This window comes from Dryobates pubescens, chromosome 2 (genome assembly GCF_014839835.1).
Source record: "Dryobates pubescens isolate bDryPub1 chromosome 2, bDryPub1.pri, whole genome shotgun sequence".
NCBI lineage: Eukaryota > Metazoa > Chordata > Aves > Piciformes > Picidae > Dryobates > Dryobates pubescens.
In genome coordinates, this window is record NC_071613.1 from 11418453 (window position 1) to 11442721 (window position 24269).

At 35.3% G+C, this 24269-nt stretch overlaps 1 protein-coding gene across 1 annotated transcript in view; it reads left to right on the plus strand.

The window, feature by feature from the left end:
• SPATA17 (spermatogenesis associated 17) overlaps positions 1-24269 on the plus strand; it is an 87513-nt gene that overhangs the window by 2540 nt on the left and 60704 nt on the right. The window contains exons 2-5 of the mRNA XM_009900091.2: positions 1824-1913; positions 2949-3030; positions 9635-9685; positions 14672-14775. Of these exons, the coding sequence (XP_009898393.2) occupies positions 1824-1913; positions 2949-3030; positions 9635-9685; positions 14672-14775 (327 nt within the window). The remainder of the gene's footprint in view (positions 1-1823; positions 1914-2948; positions 3031-9634; positions 9686-14671; positions 14776-24269) is intronic.

Here is a 24269-nt window from a genome sequence, read left to right on the forward strand (position 1 = left end):
CAGATAGCAGCTCGAGCAGCTTACACCTCAACAACTTCTGATGGCAAGGCCACTTTGAAAGTGGTTATGGAATTATACTGTAAGAAAAACAAGTCTGTTTCTGGTCTGCTTCAGTAAACTTTACAAGGACTTCTAAGCTGATTTGACCAGGCAAGACAGAATGCTAACTAAAAAATCTAAGGGGGAGTAAGAGGGGGAGTCCATTTACTGTGGAAATGAATTTTGGCACAACTCATTATTAGGAGAGCTAACTAATATGAACTAGTTAAGAAAACTACCCAATAGTAACCTAGTTGTTCTTGTGCCAGTGGTAGAAAATTGAACTATTTGGTAAATATTTTCCTAATAAAAATGGGATATAAAAAGAAAAAAATCCATGAAAATAAAAAATGGTTTTTTAAGTTTAATACCTTAGTCACTGACATTTTGAAGCAAACAAACAAAAAATAAAGCTAGCCAGATTCTACCCCTCAGCATTGGAACTCATTGTAGTAATGATTTCTTCCTGAAGTCATTGAAAATCTATTTCTTTAATCTCTTTTTGATTCCTGGTTTTCCTTACCTGACTTTTAGCTTTGTCACAAACACTATTCTCCTAACAGACAGTCACAGAAAGAAGGCAAGGAACAACTACTTATGAAATTATTTTCTGACTTTCTCATGAACTACTTCTGCTTGCCCTTCTTTCCCACTTGTGCTCATGCCTTTTCCTTGTACTGTGTCATTTGACACAAAGCTTTGACAGCTAATAGTTCTTGGAAATCTCCTTAAAGTCATTGATTGTCCACCTACGTCTATCTTGCATCTTCAGCTGCCTCACCAGTATCTCTGTCTAGATGGCCTTTTTTCTCACATAACTTTTTCTGAATCCACCCTTTTCATTAGTTCCTCTAACATCTATATTAATCAGTGCTGCAACCCTGGTATATTTTCTAATTCTTTTGTTTCCTCTTGTTCCCTCCTTGCCTGTCTGAAGCACTTGCCAGTAGGCTGCCAGCTTCATTTCTGCATTATCTCCAAAATCCATGTCTTTGAATTCCCCATTGTGAAAAGTCCTGTCAAGATTCAAGAAGCTTTAGCATGGATTGTTATATTTCCATGTAAAAAATCCCCATGGTTATCCTTTTGGAATCTACCCAAATTACTAACACTACTGGTTTCCAATTCCTGACTTCCTTTTAAGCCACAATGATGCAAAATATTAATTTTCTATCCTGACAGTCCCAGCCTTCTAAAGTTCGGAATTTTCCACATCTACTGTTGTCCTATGCTTTCATTGTTGCAATTCATTTAAAAAGTTCTAACTTTCATTTGTATCTTACTTTCCTTCAATCACCTCTTCTTTGTTTTAATATTTTTCTTCTTTAAATTGCTTTTTAAGAAACTAGCTAAAAATGACTAAATTCTCCACTTTCACTTTGTACAACCAGTTTATACTCATTTGAAAAGGTCTATAGATAAGGAGTACATCTGTCATGGTTATTGATGATATAATTTTTCAGGTAATAAATAAAATATCTTGTATTGGTCATAAAACAATGTATTTGGGCTAGATCTCATGTTTAATATATGCTTCTTATTAATTCAACTGATATTTATCATGGTAATATTAATTATGGTTGCAATACTCTTTATCTTTGTTACCTTCATAATATGGAACTAATGTAGATGACATTGTTGTGCACAATCATTTAACTATCAAGATGTGAAAAACCTGATGAAAAACATCACAAACTGCAACCATAAGACATATTAAGAAGAATTTTTCTGATTTGGTACTAAATTATGATGATGACAAGTGTTACTGCTTTTTATATTTTTAGAGCTGAAGATGAAGGCAGAAGAAGAGAGTACAAAGCAGCTGTCAAAATTCAGAGCTGGTTTCGAGGATGCAGAGTTCGAGCCTATCTGAGGTAGTAGGTTAAGCCTGTCTGTTTCCTTCACATGAGTAACATCTCACACTGCAAAAGATAGTTGAAAATCCAAGTCTTTGCCAGTCTGTTCTGTAGGAAATTATTCTTCCACATGCACATTTGTATTTGCAGTAACTGATGTATGAAGCACAATGTAATTTTAATGAGCTTGTAAGAAAGGCTAAATCAGCTAAGTAAAGAGGAGGATTTATCTGCAACTGTGTACAGTGATCCTGCTCAGTGTCCTCTTTCCAAAGGTGGATATGGTGTCTGATTTATGAGTACAAGCTCAGTATAGCCACTTGTCAGTGCTCTGAATTACCCTCTCATTTGGGCCCTCTGAGCTACCTGCTGGAAAATACTGCCTCCAGTGAGTGACTCTGGCTGTACTGCAAGGATTCTAAATTTCATGTGCATAGTTATGTGATAAAAATGCTCCCATAAAGAACTTCTTCTAGGCAGCCCCAAAGTAATGATTGCATTATTTTCTTCACAATTGACATGAGACATCAATTACAGAACTTTTAGTACCATAATAAAATATGTACAATAAAGACATAGTAGAAATTTGCTTCAGTTATGCTAGATATAAACTAATAAAAGGGGAAAAGTAATCTAAAAATTCCAGGTATCTGTGAGTTTTGTCAAACAGTTAAAAATGGTAAAGGTGTGGAATGTTTTGCACTGAACTTGTCCCATGTGATGGTTAAAATCATTCATGGAAATGCAATCAGGTATCTTGCAAATTGCATATGTAAGGTTATTTCAGCAAACTTTTTTGATGACAACTGAATAGCATATTAGTTTGCAGAAGCTTCTGTTTTTTTCTAAAATGAAAATGTATGTGTGTGTATAAATATTGGTTTATAAGGTTTTATGTGTATATATGTGTTTATACATGTATGAAGTATGGTTGCAGTGTCTGTGTTTAGAACAAGTATGGATATAGTACACTGTGTTATTTTTAATCTCAGGAAGAAATAAAGTTGTCATGTAAAATCTAAAACTAATAATTAATGATGTATTTCATTTTAGGTATCTGACCAGAATGGTGATCTCTATACAGAGGTGGTGGAGAGGTTATCAAAGCAGAAGACACTTCAGAAAAATGGTGGAGGTAAAAAACTAGTTTTGAAAAATGTGCTTGGTTATTTGTAGAATACATTCTATGTATTACAGTAGATTAGCTTGTGTTGGAATTAAAAAGCTGGAACTTGATTCTTTACATACACAGACAAATACTTAACTTTACTGTGATGAAAAGCACCATTAATTTCAGTAAGCCCACTCATAGCAGTCAAGTCATTGTTTTAAGTGTTTTCAGCTCTGGAGTATTAGTTTCCAAACCAGCAATGAGATCTGTTCATGCAGAAGCCTGCCTGCATGATGCTAATGACAGAACTGGAGCTTTACAAGATGCTTCTTTTTTTTGCTGGTAGAACTTTTAATTCTGAAAATATATTAAGCCACTGTGTCTACATGTTGCTCTTCTATGTTTTAGTGGTTTAAATTTCTTGCTTAATGAACCTTGAAGTATTTGAGGGTTTGCCTTAAGGCACACCGCAGATCACAGTCAATCTAATTCCCTTGATAGACTTGAAGATAGCAAAAGTGTATCACAGCACACTGTTAGCAGGTTTAGGAGATTAAGAAGAAACTAATTTGCCTTTAACATAAAACAATTACATTTTTAATCTGTAGTTTACTTCACAAATTTGTTAATTTATGTCAATATTTTGCAATAGGTTTAAACTTGTTAGTCATTTATTCTTGATTAATTTTGTTAAATTGCTTTGTTTCAGTTAAAAGAGACAATTCAAGAAAAAGCAAAAGAAATGAGCCATAACAGCTTGTACATTACAATCTAAAGTCCAGACCTACTGAAGTGTGTTTTCCAGTAGTAGGATTTGTATGTCTAAAGGCTTGTCAATTTTCCCCCCCAATCCTATCAGTAATCTAATTAAAGATTTTTCTCTCTTCAAAGTTACCCGGCTTAACTAATAAATTAGGAGTCATCCTTTCAGGCTATGTTTTTTCAGTCCATCTTCTAAACTTCTAACTTTTGAACACAGGGCACATATCTTCATGGTTCGATTAGGTTCCACTTCAAAATAGGGTGACTTCAGTTGAATATTGTCCCTGAGTTTAAGGAAGGTTTGTTTAAACTGGAAAAGTTTCTGCAGAAGAAGGAAGATGTGATAACGTATGTTAAAAAGTTAATGAAAAGAAGGGATCCATGCTGCCACTGGGAAAAGGGAAGGACAACTTCATATGAAACATTGACTTGTACTGCCAAAAGATACTGTGGAACTCCCTTGACTGCATATTTTTAAGAGTAAGTCAGACAAATGGTTATCATGGCTTAGATATGCTTCAGAGAGTGTTTTAGGTAAAGGCATCTCATTACATCCTCTTCAGTTCTAATTTTTTTCCCCCACAGTTAAATCATTATAAAGTGAATTTCACTTTTGGGTGATTTATGCATTTCTGTGTTTTTCAAGATGAGGACACAGTCTCAGGCTGCACCAGGGGTGGTTCAGACTAGATGTTAGGAAAAAGTTCTATACAGAAAGAGTGATTGCCCATTGGAATGGGCTGCCTGGGGAGGTGGTGGAATCGCCATCACTGGAGGTGTTCAGGAGAAGACTTGATGGGGTGCTTGGTGCCGTGGGTTAGTTGTTTGGGTGGTGTTGGATTGGTTGATGGGTTGGATGCAATGATCTTGAAGGGGTCTTCCAACCTGGTTTATTCTATGTATTCTATGTATTCTATGAGAATAAGTACCATGTCAGCTTTTGGCATCTGTTAGGTCTTTGAAAGGCCTGAAGCAGGACAAAGACCTGATAGTGGCCATTTTACATATTTTTTGATTCTCTCAAATTGTAAAGAGCCATCTTTTTTTTGCCCAGCCTATGTTCAAATGTGATTTCTTTTTTGTTGCTGTTGGTAGTAATCAGTTTCCTATTTTAAAAGAATTATGCCACTACGGAGAATCATTTTTATGTGTAAAAGTTGTAAAAACAGTGGTGCTTACTTAAGATACAAAATGAACACATTACCACTGTGCCTACTGTCCATTGCACCATTCTGAGTGGTGCCTTATAGGTGAGATAGCAAGAAAATTCTTCCCAGATAACCAGCCTACAATAGCATTTGAAATTGATGCCCAGTGACAGGATGAGAGGCAGTGGGCACAAACTGCAGTAGGAGATTTTACTGCGAGGCGGTCAGATATGGGAATGGGGTTGCCCACAGATTTCAAGTTGTGCTTGTGGAGTCTCCGTCCTTGCAGATACTCAAACTCCAACTGAATGAGGCCCTGCACAATTACTTCTAATTGCCCCTGCTTTGAGCAATGGTTTGGAACTCCAGAGGTCCCTGCCAACCTTAACTGTTCCATGTATTCGTGAAATTTGAGGTATTTTACCTCATTACTTTATTACTTCTTTCTTCTTTTGCCCTATCGTCTTAAAAACCACACTTCACAGCTACATTTGAAGACAGTTTCAAATTAGCACAGATTTCCTGTAATAACCATGCTGAGATAGGTTCACACATAATTCTTCAAATAGACTTAAACGATAAGCCCTTGCCAAATCTGAAGTCAATGAAATAATGTAGGGCAAAAAAATTGTGCAAACCCACATTTAATACACATATTCTAAATCAGCCCACAAGCTCATCCAGTTTCTGGATTTCAGTATTTATCCAGTATTAGCCATGCCTGTAGTAAAACTGAATCATATCAACAAGCTTATGAACTGTGCAGCAATCAATGTAGCAATCCAACTTCTTCCCTCAAATTTTGTGCTTGCTGTCTCTTTGGTTAGAAAAGACTGAATGGGACAGCTTGGTTGAAAGCTAACCTGAAAACTGTACAAGCACCAGATAAAAAGGCATCTTTTTCTCTCTTTAGACCACTATGTTCAGTATTGTATATTTTGGGGTGGACTTAAATATAAAGGTCAAGTGAATTCCCTATGTTCATTATCTTTATTCCGTTAATGACTGAATTTGGAATATTTTAAAGAGAAACAAAAATCTCCTCAGCAGCTTAATGCAACTTTTAAGTTACAGGATCAGTTAATGTTTGTTACAAACTCTTCCTAACAACTGTTTTAATGACTCCTGATTATGAAACACAATGATACATTAAACATGATAGTTCTTTAAATACAAAAAAATTAGTCACTTTAAAATTTGTCCACTGATAATGATCAGATTGGTATCTGCTGCCAGCAAACAAGGCAAAGCATATGCACAAAATACCCATGATTACTTGATAATAAATCATTTTAATGGTTATATTCAAAATTGTGGAATGTGAGTGGTACTGATGCGGAAAATAACAAAGGCTGAGGCTCATCAGATTGGTTGTCCATATGTGCATCACTACTAGTATTTAATTTGTTACTCCTAGTGCCTCTTCCTTTGATTGCTAACATACATTAAGTTAAAAAAAAACAAAGCAACTTTTGGTGGTGTTTATATGACTACAATTATGTGACTTGCTATATTCTGAATATAGCTACTTTGGTGTAAAGCTTTGTTTCCTAGTATTAATCTCAAGCTAAAATTAAGAACGTCATTCTTACAGTTTTCTTAATAACTTAGTTATATAGGTTGTGTTGGATTCTGAAAGTCTTGCATGATCTACAGGAAAGTATGAATTTTAAAACCAGGTAAACACCAGAACATGAATCAAACTATACAGTACTGTTTCTTTTTACAATATCTCTCAGAGTCAAAAAATCACTTGTTAAAGCAAAGGAATTGTAACATTTCATTGTTGCATGAAGTTGGCATGCATGATAGCCTTATTTTCAGATTACTCTGGATGGAGATGAAGTTGAAAAAAGTTAGTATTTTAAGTGATGTATTTTGTGACCACTCTAAATAGCTCAGATTCACCTCAGTAACCAGTTTTAAGTAATCCCAGACCACCATGAATTAGGCAAATGCATATCTGGTCTATTTTAAAATATAAGAATAATTGCCCATTCCCATCTTGGACCATGTGTTGATTCCTTCTCTCAATCTACTCACAATCAAGTTTCTTTCTCCTTTGAATTTGACACATTGTATTAACTGCCTAAAGGAAAAAACCAGTAATCAGGATCAGATCACATTTATAGGTGATCCTTAAGCATGTTTTTAAACTGAATAGGAGAAAGAAGTACAGTAGTTTATACACAAAAGGTGTCAGGTATGTTTTGGAATCATAGACTTAAAGCAGACTAGAAGGGACATCTGTATATTAACATCAGCGACAGATACGAAGACTTCATGGTTTGGAAGTGGAGATGGTGGGTGTGGATGAGGTGGCAAGGTAATTCTTCCCAGAGAGTCAGCCTTGCAGTGGGACCTTGGCAGACAGCGAAAGAATGAAACACAACACAATGGGCACAAGATGAAATGCAGGCAATTCTACTTAGGCATAAGAAAGCAGATTTCTGAACAAGAAGGCCACAGTTCAGGAAAGAGTCTTTTGTTTACTAGGAGAGCACATAAAATAGACTGGAGTTGAAACATTAAGTTGTGGCTGTGCGTTTGTGGATAGGGATGAACACATTCTCCATCACTTGCAATAGAGGAATAGGATTAGAAAAGAGATGGCAAATTAGTTTGCAAAAGAACCTAGATGGTGACACAGGCTTTGGCTTTTGGTATAAGACAGTTGTACAAGCACTTACATATTTGCCTGACTTGTGATTTAGAACAATAGTGAGTCAAAGCAGGAATGTGTAATTTCCTTGGATTTCTCCCACATAATTGAGGTATGAAAATTAGGATGCTATTTGCTATTGACTATCTTTGTAAATAGCAAGCAGAGATGCAATTGCAAACCACCTCAACACTTTGCCAAGCCCAGGGTGAAAATGGTCTCACTGTCTTTCAGTATTGATGATACAAATAGCATAATGGTGTTAGGTCTCCAATTTAGGTTCTTCAGTGAAATGGGATGGATTCAGACCTAAGTGCTTACAGCCTTTAACTGTGAGAAGAAGAAACAAAGATGTGTGAGATTCTTCAGTTTAATCACTGAGGGACAGAAATCTGATGAGAAAACTTAGGAATTTTCATTTAAAATGTGTTTTATCTATATAGTAGTGTGACAGTTCTTGCATTCCCTTCCAAAGAAATTAAAAATGAGCTGCAGAGTAAAATTGTATCAATTTAATCAAACAGTTCAGGAATATACTTAGACCTGGCAACCATTATTTCATTCCAGTATTAGCTACCTACAGTTAATATCACTCAGAAAACATTTATGGAGACAAAAGGAGAGATGGAGTCCATTATTTATTCTACTTCATACCTTTGGGGTGAAGATTTCATCAAGTATATATAAGCATACGTGTGTATACATCTACATATATATGTGAAACTTTTTGGAAATGTAGCAGTTCTGCATTTTTCTTTCATGTAAGAAATATCTTTTCTACTGTTTCCATTATTAGTAGATTGGTATGATATTAAAGTGAGCATTTAAAATGCACCTTAATTAAACTGCAGGAATTATGCCTTGCTTAATGTAATGAAGAAAGAGAATTTAAAATGAAGTAGCATCATTGTGTTCATTTGTAAATAACATATTGCAGCCAACTGTTTCTTAATTGCCCAGACTGTTGATAAATAATCCAGTCCTGCTGCTCTCCACAGACAATTTGCTTTGGATCAGACTAGGCAATTCAAATAACACTAATTACAGTGAAACCCTTTTATAGTGAATTCCTGTTTGCCATGGGGGAGAAAATCACTATATCAGGGGAAAGCACTTTTGCTTTTGATTTGTGTCTAAAACATGAGAAACACATAAAAGCTGCACGTTGTGCTAAATAAAGGACATACTCTTGCATTCAAAGTACTTATATTTTACTTTTTATGATACAATTGTGAATTATGTTCATTTTGCATTTGTAATTAGAGGGCGGAACAGATGTGAAAGCTTAGTTTAAAGTGATGTATCCATTAAAATAACCTATGCTGCCAAGTGATTGCTTAGTATAATAGGGGATTCGTTCACTATGAGAGGAATTCTACTTTATTGGAAGAAAACCAGGACTTCAGGAAATGTTTTCTATATCAGGGGATTCACTGTAACATAGTATCATTGTATTTATGATTTTATGATGTTAAAATGAATATTAAATGAAACAAAATTCCCAAGGATTACTCGAGAGGCAGCTAAGTACATAACATTTAGTACAGATGGTTGGAAGGCACAATTTTGCTCCATCACTGCATCCGTATCCTTGAACGATTTCGACTGAAGACAGCATTTCTTTGAATTTTTCATTAAACCAGACGTCTTGAAATATGAATTCCTTTTATGTTTCTGTGAGTTTTGGCTAAAAGAACCCCAGTGAATAAATCATACAATACTACGTGTCACCAGCACTTGTGAATATTTCTGCTTTGTTATTCTACTCTCAGTAGAGCACCATTGATTATCAAACTCAGCGGAGAGCATTTTATGATCATATATCTCCATTAGCTCCTAGTTTGACTACCATAGATTTTTCTGGTTAAGCCTGCATTATGTATTAGGAAGCCTATCTCTTCAATACAAAGTTTGATTTTATTCTCTCTAAGCCTAGAACTCTTATTATGTATTATGTATAAAGATTCTTATCTTTTATATGTAAAAATAGAGGCACTGCCTTTGTGTAACTGAAATATATGCCATCTCTTTTTTTTTTTTTTCCCTTGATTCACAGACAGCATATTTTATTATGAAGATGAATTTCTACAATGAAATGGCTGTCAGGGTAAATATTTCTTCACTTGTTAAACAAATGAAAAGTCAATTGTGCTCCGCATTTGCTTTTAATAAAATGAGCAAACCAGAATAATATACACTTGATTGATATGCTGATGGCAACAGTGGGAAATAGTACATAGTTAAAAATTAAAGTTACACTCACTGGTCTGGATTGTATTTGAAAACTGCAGCTGAATTTAAGGCATCTGCGTGTGTCTTGCCCCATTTGAATGTTCATTGTACCTCAGCATATACAATCCTGATCAAAACCCTAAACATTTTATCTGCCAGTATTCTTACAAACGCAGACGTGTATTTACAATGCTGACAAACTACAGGGCTTTTTATCTTTGCTGATGTGACTTGTGGCTGTGGTTTTTCTTTTGTTAGTACATGATACTTGATGTATCAAATCTCAAAAGAGTTACTCGCAGTGCACAGTACAATTTCATTGTCTAAATCTAGAAGTGGAAGTGCGCTGGTCTCATTGATGATATTATGAGCAGATTTTACTAAATGAAGAAGTGTATAAACAGTCCTTGAACATTAATTAACATACAACAAATGAGGTTTGCTATGGGGAAAAATGCAACATGTATTTAACTAGACATCAGCACTTTCCCCCCTGTACTTTGGAACTGCACTTAAATATGTAAAACAAACATGGGAAGGACATGAGATAATTCTTGGGATGAGGGACTTGGGCAAATAAGTCTTTTACAAGGGCATGTAGTGATAGGACAAGGGATAATGGCAGTAAACAGAAAGAAGGTAGATTTAAATTAGATGTAAGAAAGAAATTCTTCACTTTCATAGTCAGTCATGAGACATTGGAACAGGTTGCACAGAGAAGTTGTGGATGTCTTGTTCCTGGAAGTGTTCCTGGAAATGTTCAAGGCCAGGTTGGATGGGGGTTTTGAGAAACCTGGTCTAGTAGAAAGCGTCCCTGCTTGTGGCAGGGAAGTGGAAACTAGATGATCTTTAAGGTCCCTTCCAATCCAAAACATTCTGTGATTCTGTGAAATCTTTCTATTTGAAGGGAACTCCTGCAAAGTAGGAAGATTCTTAGAATGGATTTTAATTATGTGAACTTTCTGATTCCAGAAAAACTCAGGTTTTTGACATAGTGCCAGTTCTCTCAAAGGCACAACATATGCCTTTGGTGCATTTTAAAGAGCTGAAAGCAAACAAATTCTGCAGAAATGCACTTTTTTTGTTGCTGTTGTTTTAGTGTATTCCTTAGCTGGTTTAACAGATGCTGTAGTGGATCAATGCTTTATACTCATGCGGCTGAAATCATGGGTTCATAGATCCATTGAATGGTTTAGGTTGGAAGGGACCTTCAAGATTATTTAGTTTCAGCTCCCTTGCCATGGGCAACAGCACTTTCTGGTAGACCAGGCTGCTCAAGGCCTTATCCAACCTGGTCTTAAACATCTCCAGGGAGGGGGCATTCATGACCTCCCTGGGCAACCTGTTCCAGTGTCTCACCAGCCTCACTGTAACAGATTTCTTCCTAATACCTAGTCTAAACCTACCCTTCTCAAACTCAAAGCCATTGCCTTTCATCCTATCACCGCAAGCCCTTGTAAAAAGTCCCTTCCTGGCTTTTTTGTAGGCCCTCTTCAGGCACTGGAAGCCTGCTCTATTGTCTCCCTGGAGCATTCTTTTCCCCAGGCTGAACATCCCCAACTCTCTCATCCTGTCCCCATAGGGAAGGTACTCAAATCATTAAGAAAACACAAGATGCAAGGCAGCTCTTAAAAGTTGTCTGTGTACTTTTAGAACACATTTGAAGAACACATTTCAGAGGTAATTATGTATTCTAGTCAAATGAAGCTTTGCATTTAGTCTTTCATTTTAAAAAGAAATTGAATATGTTCCCATTCATTTGTAATGGAAATATAATGTTGAATCATTAGGTGATATAAATCTTCAAAGTATCATTTTTTCAGTCATGTCCTTTTCTTTAATGGAAATTTAAATCAGTAGAAAAACAATAGAACAGATCTTTATTTAGTTGCAAATGTCAGAATCTGGTTCTCAGTCTACATCCTGTAGAGCCATATCTGCAGATCTAAAGATGCTACTATTCTGAAACACTGCATGTTTTGTATTTTTTACTGTCATCTGCTTTTTTAAGAAGTAACCAAGGTCCAGGGCAATAAAGAATAAGGCCTGTGAAGTTTCTGCATAGATGATGTAGCCAAAATTTAGGTTTCCTAAGTCAATAGTGCCTCATACTCACACACTGGGAGCTTGATTCGTGATTAATATACTTCAGTGTTCTAAAAATAATAACTATTTATAGTTTCCAATTTAACCTCTTGGTTTTGCTGTGGTAAAATACTTATTTCACTTCATAGCTATTGATTAGAAAGGTATTTTGGCCTTTGGCAATTAAATATCATCGAGGGTGTATATACACCCATAGTTTTGAAGGCAGTCTACATCTGTCTTACTGGTTTGCATTTAGTTGTAACAAGAACATCAGTTTCATATTTTAAATTAAATCAGAAAACTTGTTTTAATTGATTTCAGTTTTGACTACTAGGTCAGAATATGATTCTCCCTTAAAAAAAATAATCTAAGTTTGCTATAAAAGCTCATCAGCAAAAGTAATCCTATGCAAAAAAAAAAAAAAAAAAAAAAAAAAGTATTTCCATGAGCAGATGGCTTTTGATATATCAAGGTTTTGCCATTTGTTTTAGTGCTTAAAATAAACATTATTTATAAGATCACTTACATTTTGATGTTACTTAATGAGGAATATGCATCATTGATTTGACTAGCTTAAGAGGTCATTTAGAACTTGCCCGTTAACAAGCTGTAATCTGCTGAGCACACAATGACTTTGTTTAAAATTATCTGTTCAGTGCTGATCAATGACAATAATTGTTTTGTACCAATCACTTTTGAAACTTGCTAATTACTTTGAAGGGCATATACACTTGTCTCTTTTTTCCAAGAATTTTTCGAGCATTCACCTTGGAGTTAAAAAGAAGTAGTCATAACACACTTCCCTATATAACAGATAGTTGGAACTTTCACATTGGAAATATGAACATCATCAGAAGCTTGTGTAAAGTGTTCTTTCCCAAAATGATTATAGTCTTCGGTTTTGTGATCTGACACACAATATTAGGGAAACAGAATTCCAGCATAAAATAATTGGAGACATTGCAGTTTTTCTTACTTGTGTCTCATTCAGTTGAAATTGGTGAGGTCATTTTACACAGAAAATGGTGTAAATAAAGGTAGAATGCAACATGTAATTGGTGCACAGAGCCCATTGGACATAATTACAGCTTTATACAATTTGAGTCTTTTGTCTTTCAGTTTGAGTTTTGATTGTTTAACCCAGAAGTATCCAGTTCTGCATATATAACTGTGAGGTGAACACCATCAGAAGGAATTTCAAAGGGACCATAATCCTCCATTAATGAGCACACAGCTATATGAGAGCCAAGTTACTCTTGTTGAGAAATTTTGAAGCCAAACAGAAAAACAAGGCTAAGATCCTTATTCACATGCAAAAGATTTTGCTTAATCCCAGATCTCTGAGGGTATACTCATTCTTCGCTTTCTCTATCCCTTTATAACCTAGTAAGCTTGTGTATGAGGAAGCGAAGATGCAGAGTATGAAATTTACTATCACCTATTGCAAAGCATGTTTGGTACTTAATTTCTTTTTCGCATTTCAGCTGCCCACATTATTTAGTCATACTACAACCATTTCTAGAGGTCCAAAATCTTTTTATTAAAAAAAACTCAAATAAACAACACTGTATTGGTAAAGGAAAATACTAACTTCTAAATTTAGTTTTGAGACTTGCTTTAGAAAGGAGGAAATTATTCAGGAAAGCTGGGGTAGAGAAAGTCTTTTTGCCCCCCATGTTTTTCAACTGATGCTTTTTAAAATGCCCCAAAATGTGGATCCTTTCTCACAGAGGATGTTATCACATTTCTATTAATAGAACTCTAGGACTAACTACAGATCTAGAGATTTTTCTTTTCTATTTTAAGCTTTATCTGTGGCAAAGTTTAGCCTGTATCTGGGGCTAAACTCCAAGAGTTACACTGTCACTTGATGACCCCTCCTCAGAACAGAAAGAGAATCAGGAAAAGGAGAGAAAACCCACACATGAAAGTGAAAAGGAATGTAATGAAGTAGCCAAGTTAATACCTATCTCAATACCAGATTCATAACATGTGGCAGTCCCAAATATTAGGGAAACAATGCTCAGGAGCAGAAGAAGGAGGAAGATGAAGAAAAAGCCAAGCTCTAAACTACCTCCTTTATATTGAGTGTGATGCTCATGATCTGGGATACATCTGTGAGCCTACTCAGGTCAGCTGTACTGCTGGACTCAGAACTGTTAATGGCCTGCAGGCTATGGCTGACCTCTGATTCTCTCCCAGCAAAACCAGGACAATCTGTTATGCAGGAGCATTACTACATTGTGAGATTATAATTAATGTACATGAAATAGATAGATACGTTGCATCTCTTACACTGGAGATGAAAGAACTGAGTTTGAGGGAAGCCTTCTATTCTTCTATTTAGTTTAGATTATATCCTGAGCACAATAGTGAGAGTGTAGAAGAAGATATTGATGAGTTGGTGACTCAGTAGGGAGTGCATGCTGTACCTGAGAAAAGGCACTAACACTGTCTGCTTTTTTACTGTCCTTACACAGAGCAATACCACTGGCAGCAGCAGACACTTCTCTTCATTGCCACACCCCAATATTAACAGTGGTTTAAAACTTGACATTTTTTTTTTAGATTGAGCATTTAATAGTAAATTCTTATCACCATTTAACTACAGTATGTTATGTTCTTCCCTCGTCTGGCTCGTTGAAACATCTTGGTGTTTCTACTTTATATCGCTTTAAAGGAAATCATAATATTTGGGAAATACAACTGATATTTACTATGCATAAAAAATGTTGATTTGAGATACCCTAAGTAAATTTTTTCCCCCCTCTAGATTCAGAAAAGATGGCGAGGCTATTACGTTCGGAAATATATCCATAATTACTACGCACTGAAGAAATACCTGGAAGCCATTTCTTTAAATAATGAAGTTGTCAGGTAAAGATAAAACTCTGTGTGGTAAAGCATTCTTTTCCTATTTTTAATTTACAAAAAGTTTATGACACTAATTATACTATTTCTCTTGAGTGTAGGTTCCTGTCCATCTATATCATCTATATCTACATTTATATGTAGATATTTATATATCTCAGTCATCATTCTCATTATCCTAAACCTATGCATATTATGCTACAATTCTGTTCTCATTTACACCATTATCAATTAAGACTAATTTCTTTGCATTAATTAGACCTATTCTGGGTTTATAGCAGTTTAATAAAATAAAATGTGGCTCTTCACCTGTGCTTAGCACTCATGGATTATTATGCCTTAAATACACCTAAAAAATTATTTGCATACTCTGTTTTCAAAATTGATTATTGAGAATGAATGGAAGTGCAGATTTGGATCTAAGCTGCATACATGAGCCATACTGAAGTGGATTCTTTTCATAGTTACAGAAGGGATTCGTTCATACTCCTTAGATTTCTAGCAAACTGTTGTTACTACATGTTGCCGCACTATTTCTCCTATTCATCTCTGGTCTTTCACAGTACTTAAGCTGAAAGCTCTCTCAAATGGAGGCAATTATTTCCCTCTGGCACATTTGATATTGTGATCCACGACTATTTCTTCAGATGTCAGTGGAAACAGATAAAATACTAAGTGACCGTGATCGCCGCTTTCTCATTGTTAAGTGAAAGGTTTTGGACAAAATTCGCTCAGTTTTTGCTGTTCGGAGTGCCTGAGACACATCTTTGCTTTCTGACATGTATAAATATAAAGGAATCTAGTGAAAATGTATCTGGAAGTCTTGCCTTGATCACATGGCAAAGGAAATTCAGCCAGAAGACTTACAGAAAACAGTATATGCAAATTATATATAAAAAAAAAAAATCCAACTCCTTTGGATGTTGCCTATTAATTTATAGTATTTTCCACAATTGTAGCTGATATTACATCCTCTTTGGCCCAGCATTGTAACTCATGAATTGCATTGTTACATACAATGAAACAACCTCTAATTTCTTACTACTATTAATTTAAATTTATTCTATGCAGAAAGCTAGATCATGACACAGCAAAATCAGACTTGAAATATTTGTCATCACTTCTGCTGTACCTTCTTGTTCTGAAATTCTTGAAATATATTCTCTTCTTGAAAAGGCAGAATCCTAGGAAGACTGGATTAATTCTTGGAAAATTGAGCCATAACTTTTTGGTTTAAAATGCATGTAGCTGAATGAATGTACTACAAAGACACAGCCTGCCTCTCTATTTATCGTAGTTCTATCACTCTTCCCCATTCTGTGCCTAAACTTGGAACAAGGCTCATAATCTGTCAGTTAGACTTGCCTTTGATGTGTGTGGACAAAACAAGAAAGCAAGTGGTATTCTTGCTGTACTGAACACAGATTAATTAGAGCTTTATATTTTATTTCCCATACCCACAATATGTCTCTACTGGGTACATCTAACTTTGAAGGTGTCCTGGTTTCAGCTGGAATAAAGCATTTAGACCACAACAGGAAAACTACAAAAATCTTTGTCTTTCAGTATTTTGGCATGTTCATCAAATGTTCCAGTATTTGTTCCAGATCATTAAAACCCATAAAGCCCATGCATTGAGTCAGTATTTTAGTAAAGAAATACTTTAGTACTGTTCTTCATTAACAGGTAAGGTACATCAAAATATGTCAAAGTTGATCTGTGCGAGCTCTTAACTGGCAAATGATATATTGATATTCTGCTAATTTTATGTTCTGTCTTCTGTCTTCCACAGAAATATATGTCCTGTAGGTTAAAAAAACCCACATTTCACATTAAAGGAAAAAAAAAAAGTATTTGTGAGAGAATTTGGTCAAACTGATCCTATTGTTTCAGTTTTTAAAATGCATCAGTTCTCAAGTGCAATTAAGAATCACTGCAGTAATCTTTTTACTGGGGTACATTTGAAAACTAATATGTGTGTTATCTTCAACATTCTTCTTATGAGATCTAGTAGATGTTTAGTGAAGATCAGGTTTAAGCCCTCAGCCAAGGAGATTTTTCCTCTCATTGGGCTAAACAGCTGCCAGCTCATTTAGCCCCATATTGTCCCACTTTCCTATGAGGAATGCTGATCAAGGAAGAGGAGGGACTCTGAATATTTTCATCAGTCATGACTTCAAATGTGTAAGAGTATAATCTCATTGTTCATAAACATTTTTTGCTTATATAAAATAATTTAAATTGTGCATTGTGAAAAATACAACCAACCAAAACCCCCAAACCCAGGAATTATCTGAAACTGAAAGACTACATTTATGAAATGGCCATGTTTTATTCCAGAATTATCTTATGGAAATTTGTGTGGTGATTGACAGAGCTACTGCTGTACTATTGCACTCGGATTAGGCTGGCTTTGAGTATTTCAGATCTCTACAACACCACAAAATAAAACAACATGATACATGAATGAATGCATTTTTTCTTGTTTTACATCTGTATTCATTGGAATATATGCAGTAGTGTAGTGTCAATGCTAATAAACAAACAAGTTTCTCTGCAAACCAGGGGAGGTTTAGACTGGATGTTGGGAAGAAATTCTTCTTAGAGTGACTGCCCATTGGAATGGGCTGCCCGGGGAGGTGGTGGAGTCACCATCACTGGAGGTGTTTAGGAGGAGAGTTGATGGGGTGCTTGGTGCCGTGATTTAGTTTATTAGATGGTGTTGGATGATGGGTTGAATGCGATGATCTCGAAGGTCTTTTCCAACCTGGTTTATTCATTCTATTCTATTCTATTCTATTCTATTCTATTCTATTCTAAAAACACAGTAAAATGGAGACTGATTTCAAAAATTTCAGAGTGGATATAATCCTCTGCCTTCCACCTCTCAAAAAATCAACCCACAATACTCCAACAAAATACACACTTAGTTTATAATTTCAAAACTTTGTTTAAATTCTATTCTTCCAGGAATTCTGATACAATTCCATTCCAAACTACAATGTATGGTTCTCAGGCTCATCCTCTAGAATAATGGTGACAAAATTTTTATTTTTCAGCAGCTACCTGAAATCATATTGCAAGTCAGTCTGAAATACATTTTTACCTATTGGTCTCCAGAACCAGGGGTTGTGCTTAATTTTCTCCTCTTCCATTACGGAGATGCCTGTATCAAATTAGCACTCACTTGTTTCTAAAAGAAACATCAGAGGAAGTTGCCATGAAACTTTGGACATTGTCTTAGTTCCTTAAAAGAGTATCCTATAAGAGTTATTGAACAAAATTTGTCTCCTTCTCTCTTCTCCTTTGTCCTATTTTTTCCCCCCTAAATACTGGACACTTCCCTTATTAAGAGGTTTTCTTAGCCAGTAGCTGCATCTTTACCATTCAGCTTTAATACAAACCGTCCTTATTTAATAGTTGCCCTCATTTAGTAGCCAGACCTTTAACGTTTGTCTTTACTGTGAAAACCCCATGAGAAAGTAAACTTAATAGAAGCTGCCCCAGTTTAAAGCCATAGAGGCATGTAATTAAGTTTAACAGAAATTGACTTAACAGAAATTGACCTAAAATATAATTAAATAATAATAGTCATATTATGTGTGGGTTTCCACTTGCCTAACAGTCTGCTTATCCTAACTTACGTCCATGTTTTTGTATGAACCAAAGATAACTGTCAGCTTTCGCTTCCAGACTGACTGAAGAGTGTGTGGATTTTCTTCCAGCATTCCCATTACTTCCCACTGCTACAGAACCAATAGTTGTAATGACCGCTAGTGTCCCCACTATGTCCCCAGTAGCTAAGCTGAGAAGTGACTCGAAGAGTAACATGACAGATGGCAAAAGAATGAATTTGAACCCTGAACTCTGTCTGCATTAAGTACATACTCAGATTTTCCTTGACATTTGTACATTTTAGCTTCAGTGTAATGGTTCATCAGTCCTGAATTCTGTTTTGCCTACAAGATTTAGGAAGCTCTAAACAAGCCAGGAAAAACCTGTTCTTAAATATTTATTTTACAAAATGTTCGTTATTTATATTTTAGTAATACATTTTTATCAGTAACATTCATTTGCACTTAAACAAATACCATTGAGTACTGTGTTCTGTCTAAATATGGATTACTTGGGTGGTTGCATGTATAAATACATTAATTGACATGAATTCCATTATTTCTCAGTGGAGTTAGTGTATTTCATTTCAAGGGAAAACACCTAGTTTTGAACCATTCTTAAAGCTATATCTAACGTCTCTAAGTGTGGGCAAAATGGTTACAAGGTGAAATATGCCAAAAGCAATTAGCATAGGCTGTAACTCCATGTGATGCTTTAGAATTTTGTTTTATGTGGTGTTACAGTTTCCAATCCATGATAAGCAAATTGACATCATATAAATTAGTGTACTTGTGCCATTATATCAGAATTTATGGATGATGTCAGTTGCCCAACTGTGTGATTAACTTGCAGTTCTTTGACTAAGGTTATCTACACACTGGCCTTTAAACTACAGTAAAGCAACTTTGCTGTATGTCAGGTGTGCAACTAGAGATAAGATTTTGGGATGTCGTGCTCCATTTACTGATGAATGGCACTGTTTAAATTTTCCCTTAGGCACAGAACTCACTAAGATAGCAGTATCAGAGAACTAACAAAGCAGTGGCAAAGTACTGGCATTGGGATTCTTGTGTAATCAAGACAGGTAGTTTAGCTTTCTTGGTTGTTTAATAAATACTGACTTAAAGGTAGCAAACTAAGACCTGATCCTAGCTTTAGCAAGCATCACACTTTACATGAACGCTTACAATTGCAGATGATGAATTTCACCCCTATAGAGAATGGACAACAACTTCTTTCTGTTGTTGTTGACTTTAGTAGTGAAAATGCCACAGGAGTGGCCATGAAGAGAGGGACTTTCATCCCAATTTGACTAGCTACTCTATCAGCAGATTTTGTATCACAGTCGTGATTAAAGCTTTCTTCAAAAAATGTCAGGGAAACAGATAATGCAAAGTGATAAAACTCACTCCCCTTGCAATATGTATATTCACAAATCCTTTGTGCAGTCTGATTCGTTTTTATAAGCTTAATGAACAGTGAACTCTTGCATGTTGCTGGTGATCTAATGAAGTGTTTAGCTTTTCTGCAAATATGCCTGAGCATGTAGTACTGAAAAAAGTAACAATATCTGTCTTATCCTTGATTACTAGACCATTAGTAAGGTCTGCTTACTTTTAACATGGCAAGTACTTTGGTTCTTAAAACTTCTGAGGTGTTGCTGTTTTGCATGACATGGGTTTGAAATAAATCAGCTGTCATCATAGTAGTATGAGAAGAACTTGCCCAGCCTCTATCTGTTCATTTATGATAAAGATAAGTCTAGCTGCTGGCCATTTTCTCAAGTGTCACAATGTTTTGAAGAATGTATATATTGTCTTATAATTCAATTAAAATGTTCCTCCTCATTGACTGCAGAAGCAATTGATTTTGTAGTCTATTTTCAATTAGTGCCAAAGCCTTTCAGGCAGCTTCTTGGAATTCTTGCCACAATAAAAAACTCATTTTTGTAATGTTATCTTTCACTTGATGTTTAATTAACTAATTTATCTTCAACCCATCTTCTTTTCCTTGTCTTCAAAGATATCTAGAGGAAATAAATTATGCTTTTTAAATTATTAACCTGTAGTTTGAATTTTCCAAAGGTAAACTTACCCTGCCAGCTTTCCTTGGGAGACATAGAAATAGAGACAGGTGACAAATATGCTTTCTTTTATTTAAATATTCATTTTGAGTAGTAGGGCACGTGATTTGAGACATCTGTGCCTTTTCCAGAGTATTTTAGGTATAACTTCTAGATCTTGTAGGAAACTCAGAAGTGTAATCCACTGAGGATCCTGGAATACTTCCATAGCTACAAAGCTGATGTTGTTAGGATAAGTACAATATAAAAAAAGTAATTTGATTCTTCTCTGTGATTTGACCTAGTTTCCATCAAACAATATCCAGATGTTCATATTCTCTGAAGTGGGCATTAGACCACAGGAGAGCTTTAAAATTATACATTTTAGAGAATCACTTGGTTGAAATATTCTCTACGGTCATGCATTTTGTGATGGTCGCTCCTTCTTAAACATGTTGTCCATAAATCCAACTTTTTTTACAGAGTCTGAGCATAAAATCTCTTTGACAAATCAAACCATTTTGAGGTTTTTGCCTACTTTTATACAAATTAACTCAGTGTCATTTACAGATATGCTGTTATACAGCACATATGAATCTATAAACATTGACTTTTAATAATGTGCTGTGTCAAACAAGAAATTTTAGGTGGACTTTTTTTGTTTTGAGTTTAATCATGAAATTGAAATGAAGTGACTAAAGCTATAGAGCAGGCTATATCCTGCTTTAACTCATTGGGAAAGTGCTTCCTGCATACAGTGAAGTTTAGGTAGGAACCATTGTGATTACTAAGTAAACTGAATTTCCACTACAGATTCAGCTAGACATACATCACATGCCTTATTCTATTCATGTCTCTCCAGAGCAAGTGGTGAAAGCAGTCTTACCATGTTTTTGGTTACTTCTAAGTAATAAAGAGCAAACTTTGTGGATAAATATGGGTATCATAAGTAACATAAGTATCTGGTTAGGTTATAGTCTTTAGGAATAGGAAGATTATATTTCCTTGTGTATTTTTGCATAGCACTAAACACTTAGGAGCTTGTAACAGGTTAAGCAGAAGGCTTTATTTCGCTTGAATCCAAAGGAAATTTTTAAATCTCACATGTTGAAAGAAATTTGAGATCCTTGCATTCATTCTTTGGACCAAAGAGTCTGTGGTGTAGCTGATTATTTTTGGAGAAGGTCAAATAAACCAGGTGTGACAACGTAGTATTGCAAAATAACTATAGTTTTATAATTGTGTGCTTTGAAGGCACGGTAGTGTCTGGATAGATTTTTTTTTTTTTTAATTTGAAAAAGGACTGTTAGAATTGCTGACAGCTCACAAAACATTTTCTGTGAACAAAAACTGACTAATCTTAGAATTTGATATTGTCTTATATAGACAGACGTGACAGTCTTCTATTTCATCTGAAGTAGGATATTCACTGTAAAATAAGTAGAAGAGGGGAAGAGGTGCAGTTTCATTAAGCTCTAACATATCATTGACTGTCAGGTAGGTCTTGTTATGCTGTCCATCCTCATTTAACTATCCCACAAGATCTCTTAATGAAGTTAAGCCCCAAGTTCACTCCAGTAATTCTGTGGCAAGAGTTTGTGCAATGTAACAATTCATCACTTGTCAGGAAGGCACTTTTAGTTTATACATTTAATAAGGGCATCCTCTAGCTTGGTTAATTAGAAGTGAACAGTTTGCATATTTACTAAATGCAGAGTGTCATTGCCACCACGGCCTATTGCCTACATGAATTATTTCTCTATCTGCAATAAACAGCTGGGTAATTATTACTGCCATAATCAGATAAATTCCCTCTGTAAGGCTTTTCTTACATGGCAATTCTTTGAACTCATCCAAAGCTGAACAAAATTTATGAACTCCAGCAGCTAGGCCACTTTTTCATAGTGCAGTGTCCCTGTTCCCTATTTCAAGGACATGTAGAGTATCATAAATATTGTGTAAATTAGGAGAATAAATATGATTACCCAAAGATTACATATTAATAAACTTGATTTTCAAAATATAATTTTCAGGTTGTAACTGATTAAATTATAGCAGTTCTGGTTTTATCTAATTGTAGAGACATGACAGGCCATCTATATACAGGCTATACTAGGTTATCAGGGAAGAGCTCTACCGGTTCAAGACTAAAGACATGAAAAGAGAATATAAACATTTTTCATGTACCCTTTGGAGAACTAGTAATTTCAGCTGTTTAGGTCATTAGAAGGATGACAAGTGTTATATGCCATTAACTCACTTAAAGCAGTTCTTTTGTCTTTAAAACAAGGTGATGAGGTTTTTTGGTTGCTTTTTTTCTTTCCTTGGTGTGCAACTGTCAACTTAATAAAGAAGCATAAAATTTAAATGCATGAATTTATGAGTTCTGTTATAAAATTAGATGTTTCCTTTCTTTTGTAGAAGCAATTTGTATACAAATGATTATGTAACTGAGCTTGTTTTGTGATATCCAAATATTCCAGCTCATACATGAGTGTGTCTACAGCTACATCAGTGAGTAATTCCTTTACACACACAGCATTTTCAGAATATGCTACAGAGTAGCTTATTTTTGACCTCTCTCAAAAAACACGAACCCAAAACCCCCAAAAAAACACTTTGGACAGCCTTTCAAACATCCTTTAAAATTCAGAACTCAGCACAGTCATAGTGCATAAGAAATTAATATTTTTTTTTCCTAATGTATTGTCATATAATGCATTGATTTCAATATCTTTTCATCACAGCATCATTAAAGAGCTTCTTCATCTTTATGAATCCTACTCAGACTACTCCCTTTAAAAGTCATAGTTCCTCATACTGTGAGCATGATTTGTTTTTTCTAAGGTGTGTGAAACTTTTACTTGTTATTATCCCCCTTTCAGAGTCTTCAGACTCTTCACCTTGTAGGGATAATTACATAAATGCATTAAGTTGTTCATCCTTGACAGAGTAGCTAAATCCCAATGTTTTACCTTGAACTTCACAGTTCCTACTGCCTTCAAACCAAATCAGCACAACAAAGCCTTACAAGAAAGTGACATTTTCCACCTCTTTTCTCCAAACAGGCTACTCTTTTCTTGTCCAATTAACTAGCTAATTATGAAATATTTTTAGACTGATCTGATAAAACTATTTTTTTTTTTTCAGCTTGCATGACACCCAAAATGAGGCAGCACTCATTAGCCAATTTGTAGTTGGTGGTGGGAGGCCTCACCACCATCTAGCATTGTGCTTGGCTACTCAAGAAGGAATCTAGTACTCAGATCAGAAAACTATGTGTTCCTGTATAGACAATAAAATGGAAATGTTGGATGTACTCTTCAGGCATGAATAACTGGATGCCTAAATCTATAATTAAGTGTAGTCTGCTTTATATGGTAGCACCCAAATGTCAGAAAGCACACTTTAATTCTGAGCGTAATTTCTTGCATGCCGTACTAAAGAACGCCTAATTTTTTGGGGTGCTGATTACTTCAAAGATTTCAAGACAGTAAGAGATAAGAGTTCCTAACACTTCTGAGAATTGTGATGGAGCTGATAATTTCAGTTTGGCAATTAGCCACTGCTGTGAAATCACATACTTGCAAGTCGCAATGCAGTATTTAAAAATGTGTCGCATATCTCCCCCAAAATAATTGCATTTGCTATTATTAAAAATATACTAATTTTCTGTGTCTTTCATAATATTTTATGCTTAATTAGAAATGGCATCTTAGATGCCCAACTGGTAACATCATTCCACGAGTATGGAGTGTGAGAAAACTATCACATACCAAAAAATTGGGATGAAATTATGGGATTTGGCATTACTGCTCTGCTA